Below are 26,119 nucleotides of genomic sequence, written 5' to 3'. Positions count from 1 at the left end.
TCCTTTTATATTTGGTGTCCTGATAAACTCATTCCTCATGCAAGTTCTAGTAAAATTGTTATATATTTAGATGATTTCCAAATCTGGTCCTCTGCTTCATCTTTCACACCCCAATTTTACATAACATTCATTTCAAAACTTGAGCTCAGTGTTTTCTCTTCCCATACACACCCCAAAATCCCAGTCCTAGTCTTCCCGTATCTATTCACTTGAGACCCTGAGTCTCAAGGTTATAACCCTGAGTCATTTTCAAGCCTTGTCTTTCCTTTGCCCTCCCCATATTTGATCACTCACTGAGTTTTACAATTTGTTTTTCTGAAAATTCTCTTGATTTTATCCCTTCCTTTTAATTTCCACAACAGTGAATTTGTCTTCTTGGCTTCTATTTACTCACATTTCAAATTATATCATATCTACCTGCTAGCAACTGTTTTTAAAAAATGGTTATGGGAGTTATAATATGTAGCATAAAGAATGGGAGAAGGTAAAGAGATTTAAATTGTAAAGTTCTTGTATTATTTGGGGAGTGGTAAAGGCATTAATTTAAAGTAGATTATAATAAGTCAAGGATGCATACCTTGAAATCTTTGGGGTAACCACTAGAAAAATAATACAAGAATAAATAACAAAAAATGCTAATAGAGGATATTTTTAAAAACTGAGTAATACAAAGAAAAGAAAGGCAGGAAAGGAGAAATAAAGAGAAAAGAACTTAAGGATTAAATATAAAACAAATAGCACGATGGTAAATGAAACCAATTCTATTAATTACATTAAAGGTAAATAAACTAAACATTCCAATTAAAATGCAAAGATTGTCAGAATTGATTAAAAAAATCAAATACCAATTATATGGCATATAGATAGAAAAAATATACCATGAAAACACTAACCAAAAGAGTCAGTAACATCAGTTCAAGAGACTTTATGGCAAGAAAAATTGCTAGAGATAAACAAGGACATTTCATAACGATAAAGAGTCAATTTAGGGACTTCCCTGGTGGTGAAGTGGTAAAGAACCCGCCTTCCAATGCAGGGGACGTGGGTTCAATCCCTGATCGGGGAACTAGTTCCCACATGCTGCGGGGCAGCTAAGCCCACGCGCCACAACTACTGAGCTCGTGCACCTCAACGAGAGGGTCCGTGCGCCACAACTAAGACCCAGTGCAGCCAAAAAAAAAAGAGTCAACTTAAAAGGAAGACATAACAAACCTAAATTTGTATGTACCTAATAACAGAACTTAAAGAAAAAAGAGACAAATTTATAAGCTTTCTTTCAGTAACTAACACAAAAAGCAGGAAACAACTCAGTGAGCCTATAGAAGACTTGAACAACACAATTAACAAACTTGACCTAATTGACACTTTTAGAACACTATACCCAAGAACTGCTGTCTTCTTAACTACACATGGAACACTTATCCAAACAGGTCATATGCTAGGCCATAAAGCAAGTCTCAATAAATTTCAAAGGATCAAAATCGTATGGAGGGGACTTCCCTGGTGGTGCAGTGGTTAAGAATCCACCTGCCAATGCAGGGGACACGGGTTCGAGCCCTGGTCTGGGAAGATCCCACATGCTGCGGAGCAACTAAGCCTGTGTGCCACAACTGCTGAGCATTAGCTCTAGAGCCCGCGAGCCACAACTACTGAGCCCGAGTGTCACAACTACTGAGCCCACGTGCCACAACTACTGAAGCCCGAGCGCCTAGAACCTGTGTTCCACAGCAAGAGAAGCCACAGCAATGAGAAGCTGCACACTGCAATGAAGAGTAGCCCCCGCTCGCCACAACTAGAGAAAGCGGTGTGCAGCAACAAAGACCCAACACAGCCAAAAATAAATAATAAATAAATAAATTTAAAAAAATCATATGGAGTATATTCTCTGACCACTGTGTAATTAAACTAGAAATCAACAGAGGAAAAATAATTTTAAAATCTCCAAATGTTTGCAAGTTAAACAGCATACTTTTAAATAATCATGGAATGAACAAGACATAAAATGGAAATTAGAAAATATTTTAAACTGATTGATAAAAATTTTATTAAAACTTATGGGATATAGGTAAAGCAGCATGTAGGGGAAAATATATAGTTTTAAATACATGCATTAGAAATGAAAAGTTAAAATTGATAAAAGTTTCTGCTTTAAGAAGTTCAAAAAAGAAAATTAAAAAATTAAAGTAAGAAAAAAGAGGAAATAATAAAGTTAAGAGTGGGAATCATTGAAAGAAAAAGAGGCAAACAATAGAAAAAAATCAACTAAAGCAAAAGTTTGAAGTTTGAAAAGATTAATAAAATCGATAAATCCTTAGCAAGATTTTTCAAGAAAAAAGGGAAAAATCCCCCACAAATTACCAATATCAGGACAGGGCATCACTACTAATCCTACTGATATTATAAATGTAATAGAGTAATGTTAGGAACAGCTTTATGCCAATAAATTTGACAACTTTGCTGAGATGGGTAAATTTCTAGACAAACACAACCTACCACTAGAAAAAACAGGAACTCTGAACAGTCCCTTATCTATTCAAGAAACAATCTGAAATTTTAAGTTTTCCCACAGGAAACTATAGGCCTGTAGGCCTTCATTGGCAAACTCCTCCAAACAATTAAGGAAGAAATAGTGTCAGTCCTACATAAGCTCTTTCATGGAACAGAGAAATAAGGAACACTCCCCAACTTGTGTTACGAGATCAACATAACCTTAATATGAAATCTTGATAAGGACATTACAAGAAAGGAAAATCATAGGCCAATAGTTACCATGAACTCAGATGGAAAAATCCTTTAGAAAAATCAGCAAATGAAACCCAGCAATATTTAAAAATTCTACTACATTATGAGAAATTGAAGTTAATTTCAGAAATGCAAGGGTGGTTTAACATTCAAAAATCAACCAATGTAGTTCACCACATTAACACAATAAAGAGAAAATTTTAGTGGATAAAGAAAAAGCATTTGACATCTCTTTATGTTAAAAAAAATAACAAAACTTCAACAAACTAAGAATAGAAAGAAACTTCCTTAATCTTATAAAGGATACCTAAAAACAAAACAAAACAACAACAACCTCAAAACAACACAAAACAAAACAAACCTACAACTAACTTAAGAGTGAAATTTTGAATGTTTTCTGCCTTCTTGAGTTTGGGAACAAGACAAGGATGTCCACTCCCTACTTCCATTGAACACTGTAATGAAAATCCTAGTTAGTGCAATAAAGTGAGAAAAAGAAACAAGGTATAAAGGTTAAAGATTGGAAAAGAAGGGCTTCCCCGGTGGCGCAGTGGTTGAGAGTCTGCCTGCCGATGCAGGGGACACGGGTTCGTGCCCCGGTCCGGGAGGATCCCACATGCCGCGCGGAGCGGCTGGGCCCGTGAGCCATGGCCGCTGAGCCTGCGCGTCCGGAGCCTGTGCTCCGCAACGGGAGAGGCCACAACATTGAGAGGCCCGTGTACCGTAAAAAAAAAAGATTGGAAAAGAAGAGGTCGAAGAGCCATTATTTGCAAATGGCATGACTGTGTACCTAAAAATGTAGAACATTAATCAAAGTATTAGATTTGCTTAGTGAATTTACCAAGATTGCTGGATACAAGGTCAATATATGAAAACTAATTGTACTTTCCTATATTAGTAATAAACAATTAGCACATTAAATTAAAATATAATTTACAATAGCATAAAAATCAAATACTTGGGAATAAATCTAATGAAAGGGGTACAAGAAATCGCAGCAAGATCTTTTTTAATCCACCTCCTACAGTAGTGAAAATAAAAACAAACATAAACAAATGGGATCTAATTAAACTTAAAACTTTTGCACAGCAAAGGAAAATATAAACACAATGAAAAGACAACCCACAGAATGGGAGAAAATATTTGCAGACAAAGAGACCAACAAGGGATTCATCTCTAAAATATACAAACAGCTCATGCAGCTCAATATCAAAAAAACAAAACAAAACAAAACAAACAACCCAATCAAAACAAACAACCCAATCAATAAATGGGCAGAAGATCTAAATAGACATTTCTCCAAAGAAGACATACAGATGGCCAAGAGGCACATGAAAAGATGTTCAACATGACTAATTATTAGAGAAATGCAAATCACAACTACAATGAGGTGTCACCTCACACCTGTCAGAATGGCCATCATCAAAAAATCTATTAACAATAAATGCTGGAGAGGGTGCAGAGAAAAAGGAACCCTTCTACACTGTTGATGGGAATGTAAGTTGGTACAGTATAGAGGTTCCTTACAAAACTGAAAACAGAGCTACCATATGATCCAACAATCTCACTCCTGGGCATATATCCAGAGAAAACCATAATTCAAAAAGATACATGCACCCCAATGTTTATTGCAGCACTATTTACAACAGCCAGGACATGGAAGCAACCTAAATGTCCATCAACAGAGGAATGGAAAAAGAAGATGTGGTATATATATATATATATATATATATATATATATATATATATATATATATATATGGATACACACACACACACACACACACACACACACACACACACACACACTGGAATATTACTCGGTCATAAAAAATGAAATAATGCCATTTGCAGCAACATGGATGGACCTAAAGATTGTCATACTGAGTGAAATAAGCCAGACAGAGAAAGACAAATATCGTATGATATTGCTTATATATGGAAGCTAAAAAAAAGTGTACAAATGAACTTACCTACAAGACAAAAAGAGTTATAGATGTATAAAACAAACTTATGGTTACCAGGGGGTAAGGGGGGGGGAGGGATGAATTAGGAGATTGGGACTGAAATATACACACTACTATATATAAAATAGATAACTAATAAGGACCTACTGTATAGCACAGGGAACTCTACTCAATACTCTGTAATGGCCTATATGGGAAAAGAATCTAAAAAAGAGTGGATATATGTATATGTATAACTGATTCACTTTGCTGTACAGCAGAAAATAACACAACATTGTAAATCAACTATACTCCAATAAAATTAATTAAAAAATAAAATTAATATGAGGATGAAATGCAAAGGACCTAGAGTAGTCAGTCAGATCAATCTTGAGGAAGAAGAATATATTTGGAACACCTGAAATACCAGATAGCAAGATTTACTATTAACTACTCCTTATTGAGACTGTGGCATTGGCCTAAGATTAAACAAATAGATTCATGGAACAGAATAAAGAATACAGAAAGAGACCAACACATATATGGTCATCTAACTTCTGACAAAGATACCACTGCAAATTAGGAGCAAAGGATGATCATTACAGCAAATGATACTGGAGCCATTGCTTATCTATATGGAAAAAAATGAACCTGAACTTTTATCTCACATCATACATGAACATTAATTCCATATGGATCATAGACCTAAATGTGAAGATAGAATTCTAGAATAAAATTTAAGAGAATGTTGTCATAATCTTATAGGCAAAGATTTCTTAATCAGGACAAAAAACACTAACCATAAAATTTAAAAAGCTGATAAATTAGGACATTAAAATTCAGAACTATTGTAATTCGGGGCTCCCCTGCTGGCGCAGTGGTTAAGAATCAGCCTGTCAACGCAGGGGACACGGGTTCGAGCCCTGGTCCAGGAAGATCCCACATGCCATGGAGCAACTAGGCCCGTGCACCACAACTACTGAAGCCTGCACGCCTAGAGCCTGTGCTCCACAACAAGTGAAGCAATGGCAATGAGAAGCCCATGCACCGCAACGAAGAGTAGCCGCCGCTCGCTGCAACTAGAGAAAGCCCATGCGCAGCAATGAAGACCCAACGCAGCCAAAACTAAAAAATAAACAAATTAAAAAAAATACTGTACTTCTGTTCATCAAAATACACGATTAAGAGAGTGAAAGACAAGCCTTAGAATGCGAGATGTTGACAATACATTTACTTAACAAAAGATCAGTGTTCAAAATATCTTAAAAAAAAAGAAGACAAAAAACCCCAGCTCCTAACAAATCAACAGGGAAAAGACATTTCACAGAGAGAATATCTAAATGGGTCAACAGGATAGAAAAAGTGTTCTACATATCATTTGATGTCTGGGAAATGCAAATTAAAGTCATTATTATATTTTGCTGCATATGCACCAGAATGGCTAAAATTATAATGCATTGGTGAGGATATGCATCAACTGGAACTTTGCCATATTGCTGCTGGGACTGTATATTGGAGAACCATTTGGTAGTGTCTATCAAAGCTAGATATATGCCTACCGTTGACACAACAAAGTATTTATCCAAGAGAAATGAGTGCATGCATCCACCAAAAGACATGCAAGAATGTTCAAAGCAGCTTTATTTATAATAGCCCTGAACTGGAATAAATTCAAATATCCATAAACAGGAGAATGGATAAATCAGTTGTGGTTTATTCATACAGTGGAATACTTCTCAGCAATGAAAGAAAAAAAAAGAAGTAAACTAATATGACAACATGGATGATTCTCACAGACATAATGATGGGCAAAAGAAGCCAGAAACAAAGAATGACTACTATTTGATTTTATTTATATGAAGTTCAAGAACAGGCAAACTTATTCTATCAAGATAGAGAAGTCAGAACAATGGTTACTTTTGGGGGGTTGGGTGTTGACTGGAAGAAACCCAAAGTAGGCTTCTTGAGGGCTGGAAATATTCTAAATCTTGATCTGAGTGTTGATTACACAGGAGTTATATGAAGATTCATCAAGCTGAACACTTAAGATTTTTAGTAAATGATGCCGGAATCAATTGTATATCCATACGGAATAAAGTGAGCCTGGCCTCCTACCTCACCTCCCTGTGTTTATATAAGATATTTATAAAAGACAAATTAGAATCACCTTAAATTTGCAACAATGAGGGGATATTTAAGTTAGAAATAAAATATGGCATTAAAAATGGTTCACAGAGATTTGCTGCAAGATGGAAAATGCCTATAACATTGGGTGAAAAAGGCAGACCACGCAAAAATTCTGTATAAAGAATTATCAAAACTATGTAAAAATGTGTACAGAGAAAAGCCTGGAAGGAAGTGACACTGAAGTGTTAATAGTGGTTAGTTACTGGCTGTCTTGGGTCTTGGGGTGGTGAAATAATGGGAGGACTTTTTCTTATTTTAATTTTTCTGTAGCTTACAAAATTTCAAGACTTCCATATCGGCAGAACAAACTTTTAAAAATAGTTTTTTCTTCCAAAGTCAAAACTTTGCCCTTTGAGCTCCTCCACTAATTGCTGTCCTGACTTATTGATCTTTTAAACTTTTCTGCTTTCTGTTCTCCCTATAAAATGTATTCACTATGTTTCATTTTATTTTATTTTTATTTTTTTAAAGTTTTTATTTATTTAGTTGCGCTGGGTCTTAGTTGCGGCTTGTGGGCTCCTTAGTTGTGGCATGTGAACTCTTAGTTGCAGCATGCATGTGGGATCTAGTTCCCTGATCAGGGATTGAACCCTGGCCCCCTGCATTGGGAATGTGGAGTCTTAACCACCGCGCCCCCAGAGATGTCCCCAGAAATGTTTCATTTTAGATCCCTTAGGAGGGGTAGCTGCAGCCCAAAGAGAAAGCCTCCCCCTCCATTTCACAGGATCATGGAGCTGCACCGTCACGCAGTAGCGTGCATACGGGGCTGGGAGAAGTTATGGTCATTTAAAACGCAGATTTGTAGACCCTGACAGACCTATCGAATCAAAATCTCTGGAAGAAGGGGCCTGGGCTTTGCTTCTTAATAAGTCTATCACGTGATTTCCCCCTCCTTCATATTTTTAAATGTTATTTGATACCTATAATTATATGTGATATACATATATGTGTATGTGTGATGTCTTTTTAAAAATAAATCACAATAAAGTGTACTTTCATGAACCTATTACCCAGCCCAAAAGTTGGATCATTAACAATAATTTATTTATGTTTATATTTACCTATGTGCTTCTCTCTTATGCCTTCCTTCTGCCTCCCTACGAGAGGTAACATTTTACATTTTGTGTCTTCCGTTCTATTAAAATTTTTTAAAATAAAGTTTTTGTCTTCTTGGCATCTATGCCTATACATTATATTGTTCAGTCTTGGTTGTTTTTAAAAAGTTTTCTTTGGCTAAGAAAAAGTTTATTTTTTTTGAATTTTTTTATTGTGATAAAATATATATAACATGAAATTTCTGATTTTAACAATTTTAAAGTATACAACTCAGTGGCATTAATTATATTTGCAATATTGTGCAACCATCACCACTGTTTGCAAAACGTTTTCATCATTCCAAGCAGAAACTCTGTACCCATTAAGCAATAACTCCCCTTTCCTCCCTTCCCCCGGCCCCAGGGAGCCTCTATTCTACTTTCTGTCTAGACATTTCATACAAGTGGAACCACATAATATTTGTCTCTTTGTTTCTGGTTTCTTTCACTTAGCATAATGTTTTCAAAGTTTCATGTTGCAGCATGTATCAGAACTTCTTATAGGTGAATAATATTCCACTGTATGTATTTTTATCCACTCATCTGTTGAAGGACATTTGGGTTGTTTCTACCTTTGGATATTGTGAATAATGCTGCAATGAACATTGGTGTACAAGAATCTGTTTGAGGACTTCCCTGGGGGCACAGTGGTTAAGAATCCACCTGCCAATGCAGGGAACACGGGTTTGAGCCCTGGTCCAGGAAGATCCCACATGCTGTGGAGCAACTAAGCCTGTGCGCCACAACTACTGAGCCCATGCTCTGCAACAAGAGAATCCACTGCAATGAGAAGCCCATGCACCGCAACGAAGAGCAGCCCCTGCTCGCCACAACTAGAGAAAGCCCGCACGCGCAGCAACGAAGACCCAACGCAGCCAAAAATAAATAAATAAATTTATTAAAAAAAGAAAAGAATCTGTTTGAGTCCCTTTTCAATTATTTTGGATTAAATACCTAGAAGCGGAATTGCTGGGTCATGTGGCGATTCTAGTTTAGCTTTTTGAGGAACCATCATACTGTTTTGCAGATACTACTCCATTTTACATGTCCACCGGCAATGTATGGGAGTTCCAATTTCTCCACATCCTTGCCAAGACTTATTATATATAGTTTTTCTTGTGATTGTAGTCATACTTGTAGGTGTAAGGTGATGTCTTGCGGTTTTGACTTGCATTTCCCTAATGACATTTTCCAGCAATGTTGATCATCTTTTCATGTACTTGTTGACCATTTTTGTATATCTTCTTTGGAAAAATGCTTATTCATGTCATTTGCTCATGTTTAATTGTTTGTTTGTTTTTTATTTTGTTGCTGTAAGAGTTCTTTATTCTGGATATTAAATGCTTATCCGCTATATGATTTGTAAATATTTTCTCCTATTCATAGATTATCTTTTCACTTTCTTGATATTATCCTTTGATGCACAGAAGTTTTTAATTTTGATGAAGCTCAATTTACCCATTTTTCCTTTTGTTGCTTGCGATTTTGGTGTCATATCTTAGAATCCATTACTGAGTTTGCCTGATTTTGAGCTCTATAGAAGCGGTATCATTCTTACTTAATATAATCTCCTGAAACTTGAAGTTCTCTTTAAAAATTATGTTTATAACGCTATCCATGTTCTTTCATAGTTCATTCATTCTCACGGCTGTATAATGTCCTGTTATACAAATATACCAACATTATTTAGCCATTCTCCTATTGATAGACATTTGTGCTGTTTTCAGTTATTCTGCTATTACATCAGTGCCACCTTAAGTATCCCAAAGGGATTCTTCTGCACACTCTAATTTAAGAACCACTGGCTTTTTATAAATGAGTTGATATTAAATTTCAGTTGAACAGTACTTGGGATACACAGCTGCAGGCATCTGACTAAAGCACATCTATTTTTCTCGCCTGCCTATTTGGATTGATTACTGGACTATAAAACCACGATAACCACTGCCATTGAGTACAGTTTGCGTCTACACTATAGCTTTAACAATGTTGTATGATTTCTTGGAAAAAGAGATCAGAGAAGACATAATAAATACATTTTACTGATTTCAGGTTGGAGAGCTTTGCAGCAATAAGGAGATGGCAACACAGAGTGGGGAAAATGATTCTGAAAAGGACATGCTTACTTTAGAGCCCTATCTCAGCCAGGTTGCAGGAGTGTCTCTAAGGGATCTGAAATAACCCCAAAAAGGCTCTGTTCAGTGCTGAAAATCATCCAAAACAAAGAGACACAGATTGACGGTTCCTCCCCCAGTCCTGCACAGTGGCTGATTTCGGGAAACACTTTGGCAGCTACATGGGGTCATGATGTGGCCAGGTTTCTTTGGCTCAAGCATGAAGAACACCAGGGGAAACTCAAGCGTGAAGCAAGAGCTCGACTCTTTAACAGAGATGTTGTTTGTGGCTTTGTTACTGGAAAATGCGAGTGACCTTAGCAAGGCCAAAGTGTGTAGACACAGGGATTATGAAATCAAGAAGGGGGTGGAGTGAGATACCGGAGGCATAAAAGCATCAGAAGGTGCCCCACAGCACTGCTGTTTCAGAGGCAGACGTACCAAAGATGAGGTGAGTCCACAGTTCAGCCCTGTCCCCCCTTTCCTCTGGATTATTTCATCCTTCTTTGTATGTATCTTTTATCTACATGACAGCCCAGGTACAGGAGAGGCCTACAGGAGAGATGCAAAAATATAACAAAGGAATAAGGCAAATGGGCTAAATTATAGTGAATAAAGTGTTTTCTGTGTTAAATCCTCTGCTTTTCCGTATCCATAAAGGGTAATTCTTTCAGATGGTGCTGTCTTTCCCATGAGACGTGACTTTCTCTAAGGAATAGCTTTTTTTTTTAACAAATATTTTTTATAAGCAGATATTCATTTTAAATTAATTATTTATTTATTTTTGGCTGTGTTGGGTCTTCGTTTCTGTGCGAGGGCTTTCTCCAGTTGCGGCAAGCAGGGGCCACTCTTCATTGCGGTGCGCGGGCCACTCACTATCGTGGCCTCTCTTGTTGCGGAGCACAGGCTCCAGACGCGCAGGCTCAGTAGTTGTGGCTCACGGGCCTAGTTGCTCCGCGGCATGTGGGATCTTCCCAGACCAGGGCTCGAACCCGTGTCCCCTGCATTGGCAGGCAGATTCTCAACCACTGCGCCACCAGGGAAGCCCCTAAGGAATAGCTTTTTCCTCGAGGTTATGATATTTTCGCGGGGGATGCCAGCAGCTCCTGTGGTAGGCCTCCTGGCATTTTTTTTCTTTTTTGGGCCACGCCACACGGCTTGTGGGATCTTAGTCCCCCAACCAGGGAATGAACCTGGGCCCTTGGTAATGAGAGTGCTGAGTCCTAACCACTGGACCGCCAGGGAATTCCCCCTGGCATTTTGAATATGCCTATTAGCAGATTTTTCTTTTTAAAAATGTATAATAAGAAAGATCAATAGTGACACATTTGAGTGACACAATTCAGGCACTCAGATTTAAAAAAAAATAAAAAATTTTTTTGAAATGTTGAAATAACGAGACTAGAAACTTAACCAAGCAATATTTGAGTAGCTGACATCCTTCAGGGAGATGGTTAACTGGTGAATATAGCCTGTGCATTGATGACCATGTGCACAGTCGACCTTTCAGGGAGCCAGTTATCTTCCAGGTAACCTGGAATCCTGGGGTTTGCTATACCATTTCCTGAAGTCAAATTATAAAATAATAGAAAAAGCTATATCAGTGTTTTAAATTATATATTAAAAAAAACCTCTTATTATGGAAAATTTCAAAAAGTAGAGAGAAGAGCATAATAAATTCCCACTTCCCCATCTTCCAGTTATCCACATTTCATTAGCAGTATCCTTGTAGCCCAGCACCTTAGGGTGTCCAAGTGAGATTTCTCTTTGCTGGAGAGCTCATACATTAACAATTTAATGTTTCCTGAATGCTGCCAGAAACTGAGGCCCAATCCCCATGTGCCTTCCTATCTTGGTTGTTCTTCTCTGAAGCTTCTGTAGAATTCCCAGCAGCATGGAACCTGGGTGACTGGGAAGCTGGTAAATTATGCATGTGGGTGGGTGAAGGGCGTGTGTGTGTGTGTGGGGGGGGGGGGCGGTGAAGCGGGGAGACGAGCTCCTTTCCGTCTTTTCTGCAGTGCCCTGCAAGCTGTTGTCGCCCTCCTGCTCTGCGGGCAGCTTTTCGCGGTGCAAACCACCGAAACCACAACTGCCACAGGTAGGACTCTGTGTTTGGACAAGAGCTGTACCTCTCAGCACTGCTGCATCCACTTTTGCCCCTTCAGACCTGTACCCTCTCCTGGGGAAGATCCAATTGCTCCTTCTCACCTTAATCTCTGGTCTTTCAGTATCATGAAGAAAATTGGGAAGCCAGCCAGAAATAAGGGGAGATTGCCCTCCCCAGGGCTTCCATTTGGGGTGGAGGGAGGTTGATGTGCAAAGCAGCTGCTTCTCCTCTGACTTTTTGGGTCTCTAGGGGAAGCTTCTGACTACGAACCTTCTCTTCCTGTTTTTCTTTGCAGATGACAGCTGCTTAAAGCCCCCCGAGATTGCCAATGGCTACCTGGAACACTTGGTTCGCTATCGGTGTAAAACCTACTACAAACTACGCACTGGAGATGGTAAGGCTGGGACGAATGTCCCCGGGCCCTCCTCTGTCCCACCATTTTCACAAGGAGTGGAGCCAGGGTGACTGTCCAGAAAGTGCCCGTGTTCTCTGGAGCCAGGAGATTTAGATTCTAACAAGGGTTTTGTCACCGGTAGCTGTGGCCTTTTGGGCAAATTAACTTTTCTCAGCTTCAAGTTTTCTCCTTTGTTAATGGGAGGGAGGTGACGCCAGGTAGCCTACCCTCTCAGGGTGACATCTACGTGGACAAAATGACGGTGACGGTGATGACGACAGGGAGCCCTTACCTAGTGAGCACTGCACTCCTAGAACTGCTCTAAGTGCTTCACACGGACTTGCTCACTAGGTCCTCACAACACTCCTCCGCAGAGATACTATTATTTATTTTGGCCGCCCTGCACTGCTCGTGGGACCTTAGTTCCCCGACCAGCGATCGAACCCGTGCGCCCTGCATTGGAAGTGCGGAGTCCTGACCACTGGACCACCAGGGGATTCCCAAGAGATACTGTTATTACTCTCACTTTGCTGCTGCTGAAACTGAGGCACAGAAAGGTTGAGTAATTTGCCCAAGTTCAGGTAGCCTGTAAGAGGGAGTCAGGACCCCGTACTCCCTTGCCACGATCACCATGATCGCCACGGTCCCCGTGACCACTGTTCTGCCCTGCTGGGCTGCACCGTGTCCCCCGCACTTGGCTTCTAGCACAGCGCTCCTCCCTTCCTCCTCTTCCCCTGCCCTCCCCCTTCCTGCCTCTCTGATTCTGCGCTTTAAATACCTTCTCTCCCCACGCTAGGTCCAGATACAATTTCCCTTTTGGCTCATTTTTTTTCTTTTTGTTTCAGGAGTGTACACCTTAAACACGGAGAAGCAGTGGATAAATAAGGACCTTGGAGAGCAACTCCCTGAGTGTGAAGCAGGTAGGAAATCATGGGTCCTGGGAAGGAGACGGAAAAGTGGGTATTGAGGGGTCGGTGCACCAGCAGGGATTGAAATGTCCTAGAGGAACATCCTCCCTGTGTGGTTTCCTCTGGGCACACAAGAGCCGAGGGGAGGGACCAGGGAGAACCACAGGTGGCTGGGCAGAGAAGTGCACAGGCAGGTAATACTTCCCCATGAAGTTCACTAAGGATTTGTTCATTTGGCCGGCGGGGCACTGACTGAATCCACTGTCTACACTGCCCACAGAGGATCAGGAAACTCTGTGTGTACATAGAGCCCACCTAGAGAGCCCTGGGCCAAGGGTAAAGCAAGCTCCAGGAACAACAGGTCAAGGGAGGGCATAACAAAACCTTAATCCGTGAGAATATGACACAGGAGTCTGGAGATGGGTCAGGACTCTGTTGTTACTAGGAAGAGCTGACGCTCCCTCCTTTTCCCTCTTGGAACAAGAGGATCTTGCCTACCGTCTTCTGCTACTAGGGATGCGGAACTGCTAACCTGCCTGTTATGAAATGCAATATCGCATCCCTCTTTATTCAGAGAGAATGAATCATGGTAGCTCCTTGTGCTTACAATGAATTTAAGGGAGCTATGGACATCTTGCTGTGATAGACTGTTTAAATATACATAGAGTTCAGCGGCCAGAGTTTGAAAACTTCAGGGCTACTTGTTTCTTTGTGAGTTAGAAAAGCAGGAAATAGAACTCTTCTTTAGTGACATAAACATTAAAAGAAAAAAAAAAGAATCATTTTAAACTATAAACACTGGGAACAAGAGGAGCAGAAGGTAAGGGCAAAGCGTGCAAACATTTCCAGCTCTGGAGAAATGAACAGTGACCGTTCAGACAGCAGCAAGAGTCGGTCCTTTTATCCTTCCCTGGGAAAGACTGGGAGACGGTCACATTCTGCTCATAATCTTCTTACTCTCCTCAACAGTATGCGGAAAGCCCAAGCATCCAGCGGTTCAGGTGCAAAGGATCATCGGCGGCTCACTGGATGCCAAAGGCAGCTTTCCCTGGCAGGCTAAGATGGTCTCCCGCAATAATCTCACCTCGGGGGCCACGCTGATCAATGAACAATGGCTGCTGACCACAGCTAAAAATCTCTTCTTGGGTCATGACAATACAACAAAAGCAAAAGACATTGCTCCTACTTTAAGACTCTATGTGGGGAGAAAGCAGCTTGTGGAGATTGAGAAGGTGCTTCTCCACCCTGACTACTCCGAGGTAGACATTGGGCTCATCAAACTCAGAGAGAAGGTGCCCATTGATGAGACAGTAATGCCCATCTGCCTACCTTCAAAAGATTACGTGGAAGCGGGGCGTGTGGGTTACGTGTCTGGCTGGGGGCGAAATGCCAACTTAGTTTTTACTGAGCATCTGAAGTACATCATGCTGCCGGTGGCTGACCAAGACAAGTGTGTACAGCACTACGAAGGCAGCACAGTACCCGAAAAGAAGACACCAAAGAGCCCTGTGGGGGTGCAGCCGATACTGAATGAGCACACCTTCTGTGCTGGCTTGTCCAAGTACCAGGAAGACACCTGCTATGGCGATGCCGGCAGCGCCTTTGCAATTCACGACGAGGCTGACGACACCTGGTATGCGGCTGGGATCCTGAGCTTTGACAAGAGCTGTGCTACTGCCGAGTACGGTGTGTATGTGAAGGTGTCCTCCACTCTGGACTGGGTTCAGAAAACCATAGCTGACAACTAATGCAAGGCTGGCTGGAAGCCTTTGCCTGAAAGGCCGAGGGAAAACTGGACAGTAGCAGAGGGGACAAAAACGTGGCATGAAGCTGATGGGTTCCAGCCCTGCATTGCTGAGTCGATCAATAAAGAGCTTCCTTTGACTCATTTCTGTGCTGTTTCTGGCCTTGGGCCTTTTTAAATTCTCTCATTTATAGTATGGCAGCAGCCAAGTGCTCTAGAGTTTACTGGGAGTGTGGCAGAAAACCCCCAGGGCAACTGGAAATCCCTAAAGTGATACAAACTGCCCCACTGCAGCGCTCATGATCACTGAATGAGTGCCTATCCAATGGCAGGCCTCAGAGAGGTCACTGTTATCCTTGTTTTACAGACGAGGAAATAGAGACTCAGAGAAGTTAAGTGATTTGCTTAGGGTTACACAGCTATCAAATAGTGAAGCTGAACCTTTAACCTAGGTCTGTCTAAATACAAATCCCGAGCTCTTTTCACCGCATCCTTTCGCTTCTTCAGAGTAAAGGAGGAGAAGGAGTGGAGGCTGGTGAGGAAGATGCTAGCTCAAAGAGGCATGAAAACAAGTGCTTTAACACAGACAGTACTTTGTTGTTTGTGCTCCAACACACCAGTGCTTCAGGTGGCAAAGTAAGATGGTATAAAGGCAGGATTTCTGGACTTGCTGGGTCCAAATCACAGCTCGACGATAAATCTGCCAAGTTCCTTAAGCTCCCTGCCCATCAGTCCCCAGGTCTCTCCTATGAGGGGCTTAACCCAGACGATCTCTAAAGTGCCCATCAGTAATAACATTCTGGGGCTGGGTAAAGTTAGAAGTCTCTTCCTTAGGAGGGGCTGCTTTTCCCACTTGGAAGAAACCTACCCTTTACCAGGAGTCAAACGCAAGCCATCTGAGTCTTTCATTTCACAAAGAACGGTCTCGTTATTAAGGGTTTCCCAGAAAAAAGGTTCTAGAACCCAGCACATGAAGCTCTTCTAACTGAAGAAGAAAAGTTCTAAGTGAGCAGTAAGCCTTTATTCAGTACGCTGGCCCTTCACCAATATACCGTCCTGTCATCCCAAAATAGGGCCTCTCCTGCTCATGGCTTAAAATGTCACTATTCCTCACTAGGGTTCTGCCCTTCCCTGTGACGTTCTCCTCACATGCACTCTCCAGATCCATCAATAATTTTCAACAGGTTACAGCTCGTAGGCCAATGAAGTACTTAGACCTATATTCTAAAGCGTGTGGAAAAGACAATCGCTAGAAACTGAAAAATAATACAAACACATGAAATGATGCCTCTCAGGAGGCACCTATGTCTTCTGATCGTACCTTCAGCGCTAAGTTTTCTTGAAAAGCAATCTGACTGATTAAGTGGCTCCTGCCCACCCCTCAGGAGGAACAGAAAAGAAAACTTTCGGCATTTTCCCAACTCCCTCATCTCCTCTGCCTTCCTCCCAGCGGCACCTCTCACCCGCCTGGCCTCCCCCTCGGGTTCCAGTGACGCTGGACTCCGTGGAGCCCTCTCAACACGCGTGCTGTCTCCAGCCCCCGGGCCTTCCTCCCCTGGTGCCCTCTCCTGAAAAGCCCTCCCCTTTCTCCATGAGTACTTCCTACTCTCCTTTAAGGCTCAGGCACTGCCTCTTCTAAGCAGCCTTTCTTCCATCCAGGAGTCATTCGTTTTTATGTAGCATCTGGCACAGGACGGGGCACACAGTATGTACTTAATAAATACTTGTGGAATGGACAGCAACCAAGATGGGAACAAAAACATGTAAACCAGGACTTCAGAGAAACATTCCCTAAAGCCCTCAGTAGGAGAGAAGATATGAGAATCTTACGCATGAAAGTTCCGAGGTTTTGCTGTTATCTGAGCACTTCCCACACCTCAAATGCTCTGTGACTTAGGCTATGAGGGACAGAAAATCCAACTCACAGTGACAGGCAGTGAAGACATTTTATTCTTTCATAGAAGTCTTAAGGGAGGCATGTCTAGAGTCCACTCAGTAGCTCAGTATCGTTATCAGGGACCCAGGCTCTCTTCACCGGTCTTCTCAGGATGTTCATTTTTCATCCCAGTGCTGGTTGCCTCGTGGTCCTAAGACAGCTGCTGCAGTTCCATGCACCACGATCACCATGAAAGCAGGAAGTGGGGGCCAGGAGAAGACGGAGGTGGTGCTGACAGGGTTTTGTTGTCTCCTTCCTGGAGTGGCTCTCTCCTTTATCAATGAAGGCCACAAGGTACCCAGCAGCCTTCCTTCTACGCCACATTTGTCAGAAAAGGCTTGGACAGGAAGCACCTGGCAAAGGGGGACAGACTTGCACCGACAGTGCTGCCCTGCACAGAATGGGTTTCTGTCATCAAGGTGGCAAAAAGCTGGCAAGCAGGTCACGTGCTGCCTGGCACACTGCCCTCTGGCTCTGCATCTATTCTCTTATTCTAGAAAGGCAGTACCCTTAGCCCCGCGAGGTTCTGAGAGGAGCAGGAACTTGCCCAAGTGGTGGCAGGCTGTGCCAGAGGACCCTGGGAGAATTCTTCATAAAGTTGTTAACACAGGCAAGTCCTGTAAACAGGATACTTCTTTCTAGCAATTCTGAGATCTCTTTCCAGTCTTGAGTCCGTGAAGTACAGTTTTCTCCTCAGGAAGAGACGGAGCTCTGGGAGAGATCAGCTCCTACTTACTAAGGGTAGTTAATTCTTTGTTTAGCTCACATTGGGTGCTGGATGGTGAAGGTTCAAGTTCTCACTTCTTGGGCAATTTCATAATAGAAAAGCTGGTAAATTGAGCAAGCCAGGACATCTTTAGAAGTCTGAGCCAGAAAGGCTCGAAGGTAAAACAAACTTGCCTGCTCTCAGTAAAGAATGACTTATTCCAGAAGAACTGGGATAATAGTCGAGCACGAGATAAATACACGAGTGGAGGAGTGGCGAGCTGAGGAAGATGGAAGGGGTGGGTGTGTACACATAGGGTAGAAAAGGAGTATTTTTGCTCTTACGGGAATTGACTTTCTATTTTACTTGTGTATTGAATAAACATAGTTAAATCAAATTGTACTAGCCAAGGTTTAGAAGGATTCTGTATTATCTTAAAGAATAAAGAAAACTATAATATGAAGAGAAATTAAAATAACCACACTGGGGAAACTGACCACGGCTGACTTGACTGCTCTGGGCTCTGCAGGGAGTAGACACTTGGGCATTCCCAATTGTCACAGCACCAGTGTGGTCTTCTACTTGGGGGCCGGTATTTTCTATACACGTCAAACCTCTTCTCCGCCGGGATGCTGACCACATTTCCGAAAGACCCCAGAGAAACAGCACAGCTGGAGTCAGGCACTGTGTCACGATGGGCCTGTCTCTTCAACTTTGACAGTAGTGAAAGTGCTAAATGTCTTGATAGAGGAGGTCATATTTGGGAATATTCTTGGGATCAATAGGACTTTGAACAATAAGTTTTCCCCTCATTGCACCTCGATAAATTACTTCAATCAAATCTATGAAGTCTTGTTTGCTTTTGAAACTTCCCACGAACTTAGTGTGATCTGGAGACCTAAATAGCATAGGAGAGAAACAACCTCGCTCAAAACTTTTCATAATTACTTGTCAGACCTTCAGGATAAACAAAATAAATAGCAGCTCTGTTATTTTCTTCTGATCAGGGAGCCTTTAGACACAAAGCCTGACACTGATTTTCCCTTTGCGATTACAGGGCCCATTTGATATACGACTAAAACCAGTGTTGTGGGCCGCTGGGAGAGCATGTAAGCCCTACCAGGTGCAAAGCTTCTGCTTCAAAACCTATTTAATCACTTCTCAACTCATCATCAAGTAGTATTCCCTGGGTGTTAGCATGGGCTTAGTTTGTTGTTGCTGTTGTTGACTAGACACTGTGCAAAGTCCATTAACTTGTCCTTGTCTCTGAGTTCTAGTCACTTATACTTCTGAGTTTAGGAAAAAAAAAATGAGGCCATAGGCCACATTTTGGTATATACCCTTTCAAGCTTGTGTTTGTGTGTGTGTGTGTGTGTGTGTGTGTGTGTATGCATTTCTTTTTTTCAGAGTCACGAGAATCATATCATGTAAACTATCTCGTAAGGTGCTTTTTTCAATGAACATATAACATAGTTCTTTCAAAGTCATTAAACATGCATCTCCCATACCATATTAAATTAATTTCTAGTATGCTTCTGTAGACATCTAGCTTCTTTCTAAGTATTTTGTCTTCTAAATAATGGTGGGATGGATGAAGATCTATGTAGCCAATTCTGGCCACTTTCGTGACTATTTTCCTTCAGATAAATCCCTGGAAATGCAATTGCTGGGTTAAAAATTGTATACATTTTAAGGTGGTAAGTAGTATCATAAATCACCCTCTGAAAATATTCATCAAACTAATACATATATCAACTGTATTCTAGGAGAATAAATAGCTATAAAACACTTAAAACAGATTATATTTAATACACTTTCAAATAAATGATGACAAAGCAGGCACACAGATCTAGACAAGTGGACTCCTTGACCACAGTAAGAAATGATAGGATTATTACGGATACATTCAAAATTAATAAGTATTGGGATGCCAACTGGATGGAGGGGAAGGCATTAAAGATTTCATGTTGTTTTTTTTTTTAAGATTTTTTTTTTGATGTGGACCATTTTTAAAGTCTTTACTGAATTTGTTACAATATTGCTTCTGTTTTATGTTTTGGTTTTTTGGCCTCGAGGCATGTGGGATCTTAGCTCCCTGACCAGGGATCGAACCTGCACCCCCTGTGTTGGAAGGTGAAGCCTTAACCACTGGACCACCAGGGAAGTCCCTCATGTTACTTATTCTTGACAGACTTTGTTGAAGAATGACTTCAAAATTCTCTGAGTGAAAGAAGACAGGAAATTTGGCAAGACAAAAGCATGTCTTAATTTGCTGAAGGATTACTTCTTTTATAGATGCAGTCTATGAGTTTCAAAAGGTTAAGAACAAATGACCTACTTTGTTCTAAATAAAATTCCTGGGAAACTTTTTAAAAAGCTGTTCTGTATTTCTACACTGAAAGATGGCGAGTGCTTCACAAACTGTACTATTCTCTCACACTTAAGTTAAAATTCACCACTCATACTGGAAACACTCTCATTTTGTACCAAAGTTCCACATAAAAAAATTAGAGAGTGCATCAACTCAGGAAACAGTACCAGCATAAGACTCACAAAGCCCCCATCACATGCAAATAGGTGAGCTACTGAAACTGCCTGGATAAAAGAAACTTTTAAGACTATAATAACTTCATGTCAATATAACTTACCCATAATCCACTTTCATATGCTGCCCATTGAAGAAAAACACGGTAGATGGAATATAACTGATGTCAAAATAGTGTGTATAAACTGGGGTTTGGTCCACGTCTACCAGATATATAGCAGCCATTTTACTTAAGTCAGGAGAGGTCTTAGAAAGCTACAAATGAAGAGAGAGATGTGGGTTACAACTTGAGGGCAGCAACGTTTCTTCTGTGAACCTTTTTACTGGAAGAGAATTTTCTGTTTGAAAAAAATTCCCGGGCCAAGAATCTAGCCTGTTTGAGTTCCACATTAGACACAGTGTAACCTTATCATTCAGAGTCTGAATCACTGTTGGCAGGGTAATGAAAGGGCCCTAGGCAAATTGTGTGAATATATTTCTGCTTCTTTTTTTTTCTTCTATTTTTGATTGTAAAGTTTTTATAAACTTTTTATGGATTTATAAAATCCATACTCGCTTAAATAAAAAACAAAACAACTCAGAAATATGTACTACAGACAATGGAATTCCCCCACATCTCTTCCTTCCAATCTCCCCATAGATGATAATTATGATAAAAATAGCAAACACTTACATGGCACTTGTTATGTGCTACGTGTTCTAAGTGCTTTACACTTGTTGGCTCCTTTAATCCTTACAACATTCCTATGAGGTATGCACTGCTACAGTCACCGTTTCACAGACGAGCAAACCGAGGTATGGGCAGGTAATGTGCCCCTGGTCACATGGCTGTACGCAGTAAGGTTAGGATTTGAACTCGGACAGCTTGGCTTCAGAGTCTATACTCTTTTTTTTTTTTTTTTTTGCGGTACGCGGGCCTCTCACCGTTGTGGCCTCTCCCGCCGCGGAGCACAGGCTCCGGACGCACAGACTCAGCGGCCATGGCTCACGGGCCCAGCCGCTGTGCGGCATGTGGGATCCTCCCAGACCGGGGCACGAACCCGCGTCCCCTGCATCGGCAGGCGAACTCTCAACCACTGCGCCACCAGGGAAGCCCCAGAGTCTATATTCTTGACCTCTGTGATATTCCAAACCCTCTGTAGTTGAGGGTAAAATGCTGTGGCCCCTGCCCCCCAGATTAACACATCATACCCTCATTTTTTTTTTTTTTTTTTTTTTTGTTGTACGCGGGCCTCTCAGTGTTGTGGCCTCTCCCGTTGCGGAGCACAGGCTCTGGACGTGCAGGCTCAGCGGCCATGGCTCACGGACCTAGCCGCTCCGCGGCATGTGAGATCTTCCCGGACCGGGGCACAAACCCGTGTCCCCTGCATCGGCAGGCAGACTCTCAACCACTGCGCCACCAGGGAAGCCCCACACCCTCATTTTTAACCACAGAAGTGGGGTTTCTTACACTGTATCCACACTGAGGGCGGCAGCAGTAGAAATGGTGGGTGAGGTCTCAGTCCTGGGTAAGTCTCTCTCCACAATAAACAGAGACAAGGATCAACTTACTCTGTCCCATACTCCCCTTCCTATTCATCAGACTGTGAAGATGTGTTGTGAAATCAGAGATTATCATCAGGAACACACTGGAGGCAGCACACTCGAAAAGCATATTTGCAGGCAGAGAAAACAAAGTTCAAATCCCAGCTCTGCAATTTAGTGGTGCTGTGCCTGTGGGAAGTCACCTGACCTTCCTGGCATTCATCTGCCCCCCTTGGGAACAGTAATAGCAATTATCCCCATGCTGTGAGCACTGAGTAAGACAATGTTCATAGACTCTTGTTAGTAATGTTCCTGGTCTTCCACTGAATTGTTGGTGAAACTGAGCTTCGGCAGCTGCTACTGAGGAAGGGCACCCAGGGCAGATTCAGCACAATCACAGATTTGGGGGTCCAGCGCAGGGCAGGCAGACGATCGGCTCTTAGTGAAAGTGTGCTAACAAATGAACAGCTATATCCCCGGGCCCTGCCTGCTCCCTTTCATTCATTTTGCAGATGTGGAAGTGAGAATGTATAGCTTTTTAATAAAAACGATTTACTTAAAAAATTCACTTACAATATCATCTAGTTGCAGACAGACAGGATCCTCGTCTCGCCCGAACCTGAGAACCAGCACCTTCTCTGCAGTACTTTTTATCGCCTGGTCCACTTCTTTTTTGCTACTCAGCTTGGGTAACAGGAAGCTCATGTTGAAATAATCCAAATATCAATCCTCACTGTCAGTCCTGAAAGTTGAAATGTTTAAAGACATTAAGTGCATGAGTCCTAATTTTAAAACATTTTTAATTTTTGTAGTAGGTAATGTGTATGTATTTTTTTTCCAGAGGAAAAAAGGTTTCACACAACACAGGAACAACAAAGTAAAAGGAAAACACTAAATGCACAAACTGGCGGCAAGTAAGTCCACCAGTTAAAAAGGAACAATATAGAAAAGTATATTGTCTCCCCTCAACTGGCTTAGTTCCCAGTGCCCTGTAAGTAGTTACAAGGTAACAACCTTCATTAGTTTCTCACATACCTTCCAGAGTTTTGTTATGCATTCACAAGAAAATATAAACGGGTTCCAAAGTTTTCTCCCTTTTTTACTCAAAAGAGAGTGTATTCTTTCAGTCAGTGTTCCAGCAGGAAAGAGGTGACTTCCTCAAATTTGGTAATCTGAAGACTTTCATTAAGGAAACGTATAGGAAAACAGCAGGATGTAGTGCAGGACCCTGGGCTAGTAGCAGCGGGACAGGGCGCTGTTCTCGCCCGCAGGCCTGAAGGAGCCATGGGAGGGAGTAGTTACCAGAACTGTGTGGCTGAGATTGCTGGAGCAAATGACAGACGTCCAGCACACGCACTTTACCCACTCTTCTGCACTTTGCACTTTACCTCACATGTGAAGACCATCACGTATCTCTGTGTAGAAAACTCACACATTTTTTGTCACAGTGCCACACTATTTCATGCCCGTTCCATCCTTTTTTAAACAGTCTTTTATTGACGGACATTTTTATTATCATGAGTCTGGTTTAAAGATCCTTGGTGTATGTCTTACTGAGTATACCTCATCACACGGCAAACAGATCAATTAAGAGTGTGTAAAAACCAGACACACACATACACAAAACAAATAATAAAATACTGAGATAGAAGGGGCCTCTCATTTTCAGACTAGTTTGCTCATAGTTACACTTCTAGCTACAAAAAAAAGAACTAGAATCCACACCATCCAATTTCTAGTCCAGTGTTCCTTCTACTACAAGTCCTATTTTTATGATTGAGAAACTCTATGATCAAGGAGCTTTACTTTTGATCCATCCATGAGACTCCATTAAGATATTTAATATTTTGAATTCAGTCCCAAATGTGTCTTATGCTACAAAAAGGGAGGATTTCTTTCTCTCTCTCTTTTTTTTGGTGACAAGTCACATTTTAAGATATGAATTACTAAAAATTCACATAGGAGATGAAATTGTTCTAGTAATAGGTCACACTTTATTTTTTTAAATTAATTAATTAATTTTTGGCTGTGTTGGGTCACTTGCTGCACGCGGGCTTTCTCTAGTTGAGGCGAGCAGGGGCTACTCTTCGTTGTGGTGCGCGGGCTTCTCATTGCAGTGGCTTCTCTTGTTGCGGAGCACGTGTTCTAGGTTTGCAGGCTCCAGCAGTTGTGGCTTGCGGGCTCTAGAGCACAGGCTCAGTAGTTGTGGTGCACAGGCTTAGTTGCTCTGCGGCATGTGGAATCCTCCCAGACCAGGGCTCAAACCCGTGTCCCCTGCATTGACAGGTGGATTCGTTACCACTGCACCACCAGTGAAGTCCCAAAAGGTCATACTTTAAATAGAGAAGATGATTGCCAGAAGGGACTTCTTCAAGTCGGAGAGGCAGAACAAATTACTGATGAAAGGGAAAGTCAGAAAGAAGATGGATCTGTCCCACCACTAGAATTCAAACAAACAGCAACTTCTGTAAGTTACTGATTAAGAAGAGGAAGTGGTGGGAGAGCAAAGCTGTCAACGGGGAGTGGGGAGATAAGCCTGTAAGAGGGTGGGACTGGATAAATGTTGGAAAGAGGAGAGGGAAATTGAGACCACACCTAAGAAAATGTCCACAGCAAAGGATACCAACGGAAAATTCACAAAAGAGGAGGTAAAAATGGACAAATATACTGGGAAAGTTAAGCTTTACCAGTAAGCAAAGGAAAGCAAGTTAAACGATATATTTTCAAATCCATTAATTTGGCAAAGATTAAATGATAACGGCAAGAGTGTGAGTGAAGGGGCAGGCATTCAGAGTCCCTGCTGGAATGCAGAGAAGCAAAACTTTTCTACAAAGAAACCTGAATACTCTTTGACCAACAATTCCACTTCTGAGAATTTATTCCTAGTAAATAAATAGACATATGCACAAAGATCAACGTACATTTATAACGGTGAAAAACTGCAAACAACCTGAGGAAATAAATGATAGTATAGCCACTGCAACGTACTAGCACACTGTCAATATATGCCGTGTTAGAGATGAATAACTGAAAAACCCTCGTGATAAAGAAAACAAAGTTATAAAACAACAGTATATAAAGTGTGATCCCACTTTTGTACAAAATCTAACTATAATACACATGTACATATTCACATAGAAAAATAACTAGAAATGAATATCCCCAAAGACCATCAGAGATGTTATCTCTGCGTGTGAACAGACGAGTGACTTTTACTTACACTGGGCTGCGCGTCTTTATTTTCCCCAAATATCCGACATACATACTTTTTAAAAAATTTTATTTTTGGCTGCGTTGGGTCTTCGTTGCTGCGAGCGGGCTTTCTCTAACTGTGGCGCGCAGGGGCTATTCTTCGTTGCTGTGTGTGGGCTTCTTGGCGTGGTGGCTTCTTTTGCTGCGGAGCACGAGCTCTAGAGCGCAGGCTCAGTAGTTGTGGCGCACGGACTTAGTTGCTCCACGCATGTGGGATCTTCCCGGACCAGGGCTTGAACCCTTGTCCCCTGCATTGGCTGGCGGATTCTTAACCACTGCGCCACCAGGGAAGTCCGCCATACTTTTTTTTTTTTTTTTTTTTTTTTTTCCGGTACGTGGGCCTCTCACTGTTGTGGCTTCTCCCGTTGCGGAGCACGGGCTCCGGACGCACAGGCTCAGCGGCCATGGCTCACGGGCCCAGCCGCTCCGCGGCATGTGGGATGTGGGATCTTCCCGGACCGGGGCACGAACCCGTGTCCCCTGCATCGGCAGGCGGACTCTCAACCACTGCGCCACCAGGGAAGCCCCGACATACTTTTAATGATGCCAGTGGTTGGGCTACTCCTGGCCCACAACTGCCGGGGAAAACGATACTTACTTATTTGTACACGTCAGCTCCCTCTCTTCCACTTCAGGGTTGTCGGCAACCCTCACCTTTTCTCCAAAAAGCCGACTGGGGAGGCTCTTTCCTCCTCCCCCAACCGCGGCTGCGACCCCAAACCAAAGTAACCCACAGGCTAGAGCTGCCTAGCAACTGTGGCTGACCACTTTAAGGGGACGGAAACGGAAAAACACGCACAGGCGCAGTGATGAACTCGCATTAGGCCCAGCTCAAATAAGCGGAAGAGGTTATTCTAGTCCCCGCCCACCTTCCCTGGCCCTGACCGGAAGCCCTAGGGTCACTTCCGCCGCTATAAATA

The 26,119-nt window shown here is 42.0% G+C and overlaps 2 protein-coding genes across 5 annotated transcripts; one reads left to right on the top strand and one right to left on the bottom strand.

Annotated features, from left to right (window-relative positions):
• The first annotated feature begins 10,429 nt into the window (after window positions 1–10,429).
• HP (haptoglobin) lies at window positions 10,430–15,380 on the top strand. The gene is made up of 5 exons (XM_060000410.1): window positions 10,430–10,534; window positions 12,102–12,181; window positions 12,486–12,584; window positions 13,430–13,504; window positions 14,462–15,380. The coding sequence occupies exons 1-5, from the start codon at window positions 10,530–10,532 to the stop codon at window positions 15,238–15,240; spliced, it is 1,038 nt and encodes a 345-aa protein (XP_059856393.1). The 5' UTR covers window positions 10,430–10,529; the 3' UTR covers window positions 15,241–15,380.
• A 1,767-nt stretch (window positions 15,381–17,147) lies between these two features.
• Window positions 17,148–25,983, bottom strand: TXNL4B (thioredoxin like 4B). 4 transcript variants are annotated; one of them, XM_059999537.1, is made up of 4 exons: window positions 25,798–25,983; window positions 22,521–22,689; window positions 20,527–20,678; window positions 17,148–18,776 (listed from the first exon to the last, which is right to left on the bottom strand). In XM_059999537.1, exons 2-4 carry the CDS (start codon window positions 22,650–22,652, stop codon window positions 18,611–18,613), a joined length of 450 nt encoding a protein of 149 aa, XP_059855520.1. In that variant the 5' UTR covers window positions 22,653–22,689; window positions 25,798–25,983; the 3' UTR covers window positions 17,148–18,610. The 4 variants fall into 4 exon arrangements, with proteins under 4 accessions (XP_059855520.1, XP_059855522.1, XP_059855523.1 ...); XM_059999539.1 differs by lacking the exon at window positions 25,798–25,983 and adding an exon at window positions 25,168–25,728; XM_059999540.1 differs by lacking the exon at window positions 25,798–25,983 and adding an exon at window positions 25,214–25,728.
• Between the last annotated feature and the right edge of the window lie 136 nt (window positions 25,984–26,119).

Source organism: Delphinus delphis, chromosome 20, assembly GCF_949987515.2.
Source record: "Delphinus delphis chromosome 20, mDelDel1.2, whole genome shotgun sequence".
Lineage (NCBI taxonomy): Eukaryota > Metazoa > Chordata > Mammalia > Artiodactyla > Delphinidae > Delphinus > Delphinus delphis.
The sequence above is the reverse complement of the archived record's forward strand: the minus strand, read 5'-3'. Positions and strand labels throughout refer to the sequence as shown.